We start from the raw sequence: 10,750 nt of genomic DNA on the forward strand, positions 1-10,750 counted from the left end.
TGCCGCAGAAGGCGGAAAAGGACGGTGGATGAATCGAAATGCGTCTGGTGCCGACTTCTTCACAGGTGGAAACGGACCAGGTGCTTGGAGAAATAAATGAGATTGCGAGGGAGGGAATGAAATCGGGCGCACCTCGGAGAGAGACGGAGAGACTGGATGCGAGCGGTGAATGCGCAAGGTCGCGTCTCCCGAGCAAAAGAAGGCGCTTCGAGTCCGCGAATGCTTCGGCGATGCTTGGAGAGGAAATCTCCTGTAGTTTTTTCCACAGTCAACTGTCCAGCGTGCGCTGAAGTATATATGACGTGGAGGGGAGGGAGAGAGAGATCTCTGTTCGCAGAAAACGAAGACGATGCTAATGTCGATCTACCCTTCTCTCTCTCTTTCTCTGTGACTGATGAATAAATTATGATTCAAAAACCCAAGGCAAGAAGGGAAAAAGCTCACGCATATGATGTCAGGGAAGCATCTTCTCCTCGGAACTATGATATCCGTCTGAATAACATGATGAAAATCATGAGAGTCAGAGGGTGGTCTAAGCTTTTCTTTTTCTTCTTTCTTTTTCCTTTTTTTTTTTTGCTCCTCTCGGTGAGTCCCGATGACAGCGAATATAGGAAATATGTTTTCTTCTCCTCCTTCGATGGCGGGGAGCTCCTCCTCCCGCCACCGCATCAGCCCTCGCACGTGGGACGCTGTAAGCACGCGCCACCGCCTCTGTTTCTTCACCTCGTTCATGAAAACGAGGCTTTTGTGGGGATGCCGAATGCGCCCCTGCTCTGCTCTGCTCTGTTCAGGGCAGGAAGCGGCACTGCATCTGCAATTTGTTTTATATGCGAGAGCTCCTTGTTGAACTGGTAAACTGTACCTTTTCGGCTCTATTGAGAAGTTAAGCAGTCGGTGATAAAGGACCGACTGCTAGTGTTGTTGCTACCTTTGATTTTTCATTTTTCCTTGTCGGATAAGGCTACCTTCGATGATCATCATCTTTTCCTACTATTTGGTTTCTGATCAAAAACATAAAATCGAATATAGAACGAATAAAATCGTATATAAAAGCCATATAATTAGGATAAAAATGCCTTTTGGTGGAGCAAACGTAGATAGGATTTCTTATATTGGTGATGTAAAAGCTATTTTTTTCTGAAATTAATAAAATTAAATAGTTAAATTATGTTATTAAAAATAAAAAAATTCAAAATAACAAAAGAAAGCAAATTTACATCTTTCTTTATTTTTTATATACATGATTTTATTTCTAAGTTGTACTATAAGTAATAAAATATACGAATATAGTTTAGTATCAACTTTTATTTTTTAAAAAATCAAAAAAAGAGAAGAATGCTTAGAAAAAAAAAATGGAGTATAAGACCTAAGAGTGATCGGTTATCGGTTCGATCCGATCTCTCCTCGAAATAGGGAATTAGACTAGAGGGATCGATTTCGAGTTTCTAGAATCGAGGACCGCCGATCGAGTCCTATCCCCTGGTGATCCAATGGAACGGGTTGCGTGTGCTTGAAACTCGTGCTCATATTTAAAATGTGTAAAAATAACCTTAATAATTAAGAGTTTAAATGATTTTTTTTTACAAACTTTAAAAAAAATCAAATTTTAAAAAAATGGTCGGTCCGGTCGGGGTGGGCGATTCCACCTCTGAAACCGGGAACCGAACCGATAATTACCGATTTCAATTTTATGGAACCAAAAATCGGGCCAATGCGCCTAGGAATGGGATCGAACCGGCCGGTTCAATCTAATTTGGGCGGTTCCTAGTTCGATCGGTTCTGTTTGCTCACCTCTAATAAGAACTCGGATTTTAAATGAACAAATTTAAACTTGAAAAGGACCTCTTTACTTCTCGAATATTGAGGGGCAATGCAATTTCTAAAAAGTCTTGTTCTCCTCCATGTCTTTGCTTCATGTTGAAATTTCACAATTCTTTTGTAGTTCTTCGATTCACGTCAAAGCTCCACAAAAATAGCGAGAGAGTCGAAACTCCTCCTCCCTCGTAGTTTTTCGATTCACATCAAAAGTCCACGAAAGCAACGGGCCGTTCTCCTCCACAATTCTATAGTTCACCTTGGAGTATCATAATATTAGCCGGAGAGTCAAAACACTATGCTTTTCGAAAGCATAAAAGTGAATCGCGGCTTTTCTCTTACTAAATCTTGGCATTCACTACCCGATTTACTTCAACGTTCCCGTAGCTGGTTTACATTTCTTGTCACAATCAAGCTCGTGGCTCTGAAATGTTGCAGTGCGCTCAATTGCTGTTTAAGATGATTATTAATTGATGAAGGTTATCTCCATCTGCGCATTTGTGATTTTTACAGCAGTGAATCGTAAGAGATCGTTATCATCTCCATTTGTGCATTGTTAGATTCATTTAGATTGATATGTCCGTCATCACAAATAATGAACAAGATAGGATATGATAATATCAAACTAAATTACTGCGACTCACCGAACAGTGTATACGTATGACAAGATTTCACATCGTATCTCATTACCAATGTAGTCTTGGGGTTATAGACAAAGTCGTAGCCCGACTCCATGCCGGCCCATTCATTGAACCCAAGTAGGCGACCATGGGCCTGTGCTCGATTTCCGAGCCCGAGTTCCGACCCAAAAGAGGCCCCAAGTTTCGTCTATAAATTTGTCGATCTCGTCATCGTTCTACCTTCGCAAGTCGCAAGAAGAAACCCTAAGCGTCGACATAGGCCGCCGACCCGCCGTCTCCTCCTCTCCCGTCTTCTGTTTCTGCTGCTTCCCTCGTTATTTATCTCCTTTCTTTCGAAGATCGTCGTTGTTTCATGTGTCACGAGGTGACGGTCTTATCAAGGTTTTGCTCCTTCGTGGGTGGTTTTGGCTTTTTGGTCGTGTTGCGTCGCGTCGAGGGAGAGGGCGAAGATGAAGAGTGCTTCTATATTCTGACACCTCTTGTATGAGAAGAGCTCCGACAATGGAGTTTCTTCCTTGAGCACATACAGCAACTCTCTGAGCCCCGCCCGACCAAATCGCTCCATGTTTCGATTACTTCCTTTTTTCTTTTGTTTGTCAATTTTTTCAATTCGATTTTTTCTAGGTTTGATTGTTCTGCTCCTCTTCTTTTCCTGTGAAGTGGAGATGCTTCCTGTACAGGGCCGTCTCATTTCAACGAGGAACGAAGTATGAATAAGAACCGACCAACAAAACCTTGGCCAGATTTTTGCGCTAAAGGAAGTGACTTTAGCGAGATCAGTGATTTGCATTTGTGTAAGGTCGAAAATGGTCCGACCTATTTTGATCTATGTCTATGTCATATAAATTTAACGATTCATGTTCGATGGAATCAATACTCAACCCAGATGGAATCAATACTCAACCCACATTTGATTCGATTCATATCATTAGAACACTCATATTTAATTCAATTCAACAAAGCCAATATCACATGCCTGACCCAACTAATAATTGTTATAATTATTAAATTAATAATTTTTATGAACTAAAAGGGTTGAAAAATGAGTTTGTCTTTAAATTTATTTAAAATTCAAATATAATTAAGTTGATAATTCAAATCTCTTTATTAAAACTTGGTTAATATATATTTTATCCATGCTATTGAATATAAATTAAAGAGTTCGTGAAAATCTTAAATTGGTATACTTGTAATAGATTCATCCTAAATTATTTTTTTATCACTAAAAATCTCAAATTGATATGATAAATGTACCTCATGACAAATTTACCTATATTAAATCCAACTCAACAATTTGACGGGTGTATCAATTTGAGATTTTTTTCCTCTTTTTGTCATACTTGTATTAGTTAGAGATTTTTTAATTGTGTTAACCCAATTTAACGGAAACTAAATTTGTTACAAGTGTGAGATAAATTTGCCATACTAATTTAGATTTTTGGTGGTCAAAAAAATAATTTAAAATAAATCTGTCATAGATTTACCGATTTGAGATTTTTTATGATCAAAAAATAATTTGAGATAAATTTATCATAAGCGTATCAATTGAAATTTTTCGTAATATTATCCCCAAATTATAATATGACTCTTTAACCTACTTTGACACCTTAATAATAAAATATTGAACTCAATCTTGGTTGGATGCCAATTCGATTTTCGAGTGTTTTACGTGCTTCTCTTTTACTCGACAGTCGACACGCTTTCAAAACTCGAATTCAAAGTGCCCATTTGATTTTCATCGTCGTAAGACAGTGGAAATGTACAGTGGGCTGTCTTTTCTTGGTATTCCAGATTCATGCACATACTCTTGGTCATTCGATCTCTGTTGGCTTTCCCAAGAGACGGGCCTCTTGAAATTTCTAAGTATCCGACCGCAAAATTCATATTCATCTGCATCGTTCTCAGCCTTTACATGGACAGGACGTGGTAAACAAGCGACATTGCAATAGGGGACCAAAATCAGATCGCCCCCGACTCACCGTAACACGGCCGTAGCGATCTCGACATGAGGGAAGAGAGCTTCTGATTAGACAATTCGAACCTCGGATGCGGTTGCTGCACGGACGATTCGCCGCTTTCCCCGCGGATCTTATCGACCGGCATCCCCATTTCCCCTGCCAGCCTCGCCGCGTCGTCTTCGCTGCCGATCACACGGTCGAAGCAGATGTACCTCCCCGATGCGGTCTTGATCATCGCCTCGAACACGCACACGTGAGCATCCGCCAGGCTCGCCACGTCCACCGTGGCTAGCACCCCGTCCGAGTACATTTCCTTGGCCCCTGAACTCGAGGCAAAAACAAAAACCGATCAGCTCGAGATGATTTGACTGGTATCTCACGACTAAAGTTAACCACATCTGAAGGACGTCAATGTGAACTTTGGATGATGGACTCTGAAAAATTGGAGGGCATGTGATGTTGCTGTACCCTTAAGATATGCAATTGTAGCCGTAGGATTTCTGCTGATGAATTGAGGGCCAGTGATGAGAGCAGGGCAGATTGTGGCCAGCTTGAACCCTGTATCTTCTGCTATTTCCCAAGCAACTTTCTCAGCCTTGAGCTTGCCCAGGGCATACCATAGCTGGGCATCAAGAAGCATATAAGAAACTCCATTGACTTCTCTTCAATTAGAACGTTTTTCCAGGAAAAAAGTATGTTGGTCTAGCCATACCTTCCTGCTGGTGCACAAGGATTCGTCGCTCCAGCAGTCGTGGCTGATCACACGGGGGAGGTGATCCCGGCCGGGGTCTCGCCATACGCAGGCCAGGAGTGACGACGTGAGGACGCACTTCCTCACCGACGGTGTCCTCGTGCACGCCTCCATCACGCTCTCGCTCGCCTTCACTTCTATCTGCGCCATCGCTTTCTACAATGACAACATATCAGTCCACATCTAGGTCAGTCAATTACCATGAAAACCACAATTATCAGCCAGCATGTACATGCAGAACGACTACTCGAGAAAATTGACTGGATATCTAAGTGGTTAGCGAAACGCTACCCTCTAATGTCTGGACCGCGAGGTCGATCAATCTACCTAACCCACCCCTTCTTCTGATGTTAGAGAAGGTGGCCTAATTCTACCGAATCAGGAACACATTTCAGGAGCTACCAAGCGCTCCGATCAAACCGAAGACGATCGATCCGAGCCTACGCTACGGAACATCCTCCACGACTTCGAAGGGTAGGGGGAGACAGAGACTCTACAGACATAAGCAGCAGACTTGCCTTCAATTCGACATTGATGCGAGCAATGTGGGATGACAGAGGACCCCCAGACTCTCATTTTAACTCCAACCGACCCTACGTGACGGGCTGGGGTGATGGGTGTGTTTTGCCACAAATGTGTAGCGAACCGTGTCAAACCGTTTTGAGTACAAGGGGAAGCTTTCACGTTCTACGGTTCTAGGACTATATCGGCATGCAGCGATTCGACGTACTATGAGCTTATCCTACAGAATTATCGTACGAGACCTTCTCTTTACGGGACCATTCAGACCAGCACATACTGGTGCAACGAGGAGAAAGGAAGGGTAGCATGAACCACTCACGGTGTAGCCAGAGAGCCCCGCCGGATCGGCGAATGCCGCGGTGTGGAAGACCCCGGCGCATCCTTCGAACGCTTCGCACAGGCTCTGCACGTCGCCCAGCTTCGCCACCGCTGCGCTGAAATTGCTCCGGGCGGCGCTCCCCATCTCTCCCGAAGTCTCCATCTCCCTCAGCTTCTCCATGTCCTCTGGAGGAAAGGAAAAAAAAAAAGAGAGAGAGAGAGAGAGTCAACCCACGCCACGACCCCCAATCACAGACCGTATTTCCGTGTCCTCCCAACAAAAACATTAGTGTCGGAAACTAAGAAGACGTGGCACGGTGAGGTCGATTCGAGCAAATTTCAATTCGTATTAAATAAGGAATTAATGATCAAATGCGGGAAGTCCACCGGCGGTCATGATGGATCCGTCTTTGAGGGTTTGCATTACATTGAGGTGTACAAAACGAAATCTGTAATTGGCTGGTTTTCTACCCTTTCCTAAGATTAAACCCACCTTCAACTCGCCTTTCCAAAAAGAAAAGGATTGAGCCATCTTGGGCCCAATGTAGATCCAAATCATCAAACAGACTACAAAATATGAGCCGAGGACCCATTTCCCCACACACCCCAAACCCCGCCCCCTCCCCCCCTTCTTTCCCCTTAATAAGATGTGAATTGACTCGCATCGGCAAAAATAACAACGTCGCGCCAGCACGTCACGTGACAATATACAATTAATCGACCGAAGATCGGGAAAAACCTAAGGCAAGCCTTTTTCTAGGCAAATGGGTCGGCAAATTTCCTTTGCCAATGTCCACTTCAATGTTTTTCACTATTGCCTCGCATAAGCGCTTGAAGCTAAACACTGAAAATATGTACGTGGCATCCGTGCAATGTTTACAGAAAAAGATAAAAATAAGGAGAGAATGGGTTTGTGGGCTGATGGTGCAATACGAGGTCGTTTTCGCTCAATATCAATTGCCCCGTGGGGACTCATCTTCCACGTTTCGGTTTTCGCTCAGTCTGCTGCTGCTGCTATGTTTTAGAGACTTCATCCAAAAGCCAAGAACCCAAAAAAATGGATGGAAGCAAAAATCTATTGCCGACATAGAGGAAGAGGATCAACGAGACAAGTTTGGAGGAAAGAACATCCGTGTTACGTCGCGGGCAGATCGGGCGTACCTTCGTTGTCGACCAAGATCCGAACGGAGTACCCGCGGAGCAGGAGCCGGCTCACGACTGCCCGGCCCAAGAAAGACACCCCCGCTGGTGACGCACACAGTCCTCTCGCCGTCGCCGTCCCCGTCGTCCCTAGCCGCGGCCCTGGGAGGAGCGCCTAGCCCGTCGTCGTCCTTCCTCCGGTGGACGGCGGCGCACGCCAGCAGCATGCGGCGGAGCTCCTCTATCTCCGCCCTCTGCCTCTCCTCCGACCGCACGATCCCCATACCTCTTCTCGACGTGGGGAAAAGCTCGACCTTTCGGTCGAGGGTGGCGGTGACGACCGAAGGAACGTCCGACACCCAGAGGCGGAGTGCGTTTTTCTCTCTTCTTCTTCGTCCTTGGGAGTGGGCTGACGAAACGAAACGGAAGGGCGCCGAACTTGGGAGATATACTCTCGCCTTGGTCGCTGTCATGCAAAAACGACGCCCCCCTTCCCTTTGCTCCTCCGTTTTGTTGCTCCCTTTTATTGTCCTGTTCTTAATTACTTGCGTTAGTCACCGGCTCGGCTCGGCTCGGGTGAATGGGAGCCGGTAAGTAGCGGGAAGTGGCGTTGGGGCTTATCTCTCTCACGTGTTGAAGGGCCGGTACGCACGTGGGGGCGAGCTACTCACACGCGCCGGTTAGTTGAGAGGCTGCGCTAACGTGACGTGGCCGCGTGCTCCGAAGTGTCCTGTCACGAAAATCGCATGATTCGAAGGACTTTATCTTGTTTGTATATTTTTTTTATAAAAAGTGATAAATATTTTATATTTTATATTAATTATTAGATATAAATTATTATCAATAATGAAAATATTTTTCGATGATTATTAATTTTAACCGCTATATAAATAATTATTTTTAAAATCGAATATTTTCGTGAATAATGAAAACATTACTCATTAACTTTTAAATTCAAACGATTCAAATGAACATATTTCCAATTATTCATTTTTTAAGGGACTTAAGATCTCAATCAATGGTCGGCCAGAATTAACGAAATGGTGATCTTTCTTTAATTAAAAAAGAAAAAAGAAAACTCCGAGATAATTTTCTAGTTGCAACCGTCGTCCACGTGATCGAGTTTGAAGATCATCGCCCTAAGATCTTCGTATTTATCGGGAACCTTCTTTTCATGTGATAATACTACTCTTTTTACTTCAATACGCATATTTCCTTGTCATAAAAGTATCACCAATATTCCTCTGGCGGAAATCGTCTTTAAAAAAAAAAAAAAAAAAAAGGGACCCTCGGTTGGAACTTGGAAGAATTCCATGACAACGTGCAAGGCTCCGAAGAATTCCGACAATGGGCCATGCATGGCTCAACAATCGTTCGACATCGATGATGGATGTCTGAGCTAATTTAAGTCTATGCGATTAGAGCACGAAACCCTACCTTGACTATGGGGAACAATCGTTCGCATGATTGGAATGAACACGGCGCGCAGGACAAAAGAACGGTGAGCAAAATGGCCAAGTCACACGTCAAATAAAAAGGAAATTTCAGGGGTAATACCCCGACCCAGTGACAAGTAGCACGAGCATGATCGAGCATTATTATTATAATGTCGACACAAAAATTATCCAAGGAGACGCGTGGCAAGCACGTGAAGGAGAGTCATGGTCGGCTATGGAGATGTGTACGGGAGCTAGATACAAATCGGTCGGGAAAGACGCCACGTGTCACAGGAATTTCGGCGCCATTCCTTTCGGAACAAAAAAGAAAACGCGCAAAAAGGAGAGATAAACCTCGAAGATGGCGCAAAGTAGGAAACCCGATTAGCTAACATGGCATAAACCGTCGAAAGACAGAGCACGTTACGAAGGAAATAACCGTTCAGCGGTTACCCGAGCCATTCTGTAAATACTTCTACGTCGACCACAACAAAACAAACAAATTGTTATCTTTTCAATTAGCTTTTAGCCTTTAACTTAGTTGTAGCTTTCGGATTCCCGTCGTGGATTCGATTCCAGCAAGTTTCAAATCCAGAGTTAGGTGTCGTCAATACATTCCGACATCCGTTCATGCGATCCAATACCGTCGATTCAATTTCGTGTTGTACCCTTGAATCATTCTATCGATCTTTTGTCGATTAAATTCCGGTATTGTGTCCCACATTCCCGCGTCCAAGTCGCTCGATTAAATTCCCGGCATTGTGTCCTCTAGATCTAGTTCGGCCCCGTCGATTCAATTCTAGTGTCGTGTTCTAAGTTTTAACGTGTCGAAAGTTGTCATACAAGGTGGACCATCGAACATGTTAACCATCGAATTGTCAAGAGTTTGTATTGTACCTGGTGTTAATATAAACATCTCTTGCATTTGACATTCTCTGTCCCAAACTAATTAGGAACTCCTTATTGGAAAACAAATAGCTTGAGTTCGATGAAAGATTTTTACGTTAACAATTCTTTTGAGCCTCGACCCTTTTAGGCCAAAACTCAAAAGTCTGCTTGGGCTCGGTCGAAGGATTTTGACGCCAGCATATATGTATGAGGGGGGTCCTTTATTTATTCACGACCTTTATCGGAGTAGTATTTTCTTAGTCAAATTGCCCGATAACATAATATATGTGGCGTCAGGCCACAAATGTGACTCTATGTTATCGGATGGTCCAACAATGAACAGCAGGGGGCACGAGTCTGACCGACCAGTGGATGGTAACGAGGATACTTGTCCACTTATTAGGCCTCGGGTTAAACCTACCCGTCTCTCTCTCTCTCTCTATAACTAACTAATGGGGCGATCATAAAATTCCGTTAATTTCGCCGCCGTTGCGCATTAGCACTCAACTTCGAAAAGCTGCGGATCATCTCGTGAATTTTCGATTTCTATCACCCCAGCAGGTGAATCCTAAATACTTTCACGTTTTTGATTTCCAAATCTATCGATCCAACTTTGGAGAAATTATTGATTGAAGAAGACGATTATAGACCCCAAGTCTTAACGTTGAATAATTTTTATTTTGAGTTTTTATTGTTTTTCTTTTATTTATTTATTTTTCCTTTTTTTCTTCTGTACTTTTTCTTTTATTTTCTTTGTATTTTTTTTGCCTTATTTCCTCCTTTGGTCATCTGCAAATGGCTGGCAGAGGAAAACATCTCGCCGCTCCTACCAACGCTCACTTCCTTATGATAAAAAAGAGTGTTGAATAATCGGTGCTTTGAATAAGCGAGGCTTTAACCATTGAAAAATTGCCTTAGTAGCCACTTTTTCACATTTGGGATCAGGACTTGACGAGCGAGACGTGGCTCGGCTCAATCGATCTCGAGCAATTCGAACCTCCCTCAACCGTGTTCGCCTCACATGCGACCTGCGAAGGGCCTCTCCATCCTCTTTCCCAGCATACATTGTTGAATAATTTGAATTGCTTTTCACTGCATAAACGGCAACAGCTTAGCAACAATGGTTAACCGATCAGGTAAGTCCGAGCGATTCCTCGACTTCAACGAAACCGATTAGAGTTGTTGCATAATTGGTTGGTGGTTTTTAAATGCACTTGATGATATTTTGATGTCGAAAAAATTCAATTTTTGAAACAATTAATGTGGGACTTTTTTTTCGAC

At 43.4% G+C, this 10,750-nt stretch overlaps 1 protein-coding gene and 1 non-coding gene across 2 annotated transcripts; one reads left to right on the forward strand and one right to left on the reverse strand.

Moving 5' to 3' along the window:
- Positions 1–2,898: 2,898 nt before the first annotated feature.
- LOC125312989 lies at positions 2,899–2,999 on the forward strand. The gene has a single exon (XR_007197024.1). It is a non-coding gene; the product is annotated as a small nucleolar RNA snoR1 (small nucleolar RNA).
- Positions 3,000–4,312: 1,313 nt separating this feature from the next.
- On the reverse strand, positions 4,313–7,467 carry LOC115751175 (cinnamoyl-CoA reductase-like SNL6). The gene is given in 6 exon segments (XM_030688933.2): positions 4,313–4,735; positions 4,883–5,036; positions 5,127–5,321; positions 6,007–6,191; positions 7,167–7,248; positions 7,250–7,467. Coding segments are annotated over 6 exon segments (1,116 nt in total). The 5' UTR covers positions 7,430–7,467; the 3' UTR covers positions 4,313–4,415.
- Positions 7,468–10,750: the final 3,283 nt, after the last annotated feature.

This window comes from Rhodamnia argentea, chromosome 11 (assembly GCF_020921035.1).
Source record: "Rhodamnia argentea isolate NSW1041297 chromosome 11, ASM2092103v1, whole genome shotgun sequence".
In the NCBI taxonomy this organism is placed as follows: Eukaryota; Viridiplantae; Streptophyta; class Magnoliopsida; order Myrtales; family Myrtaceae; genus Rhodamnia; species Rhodamnia argentea.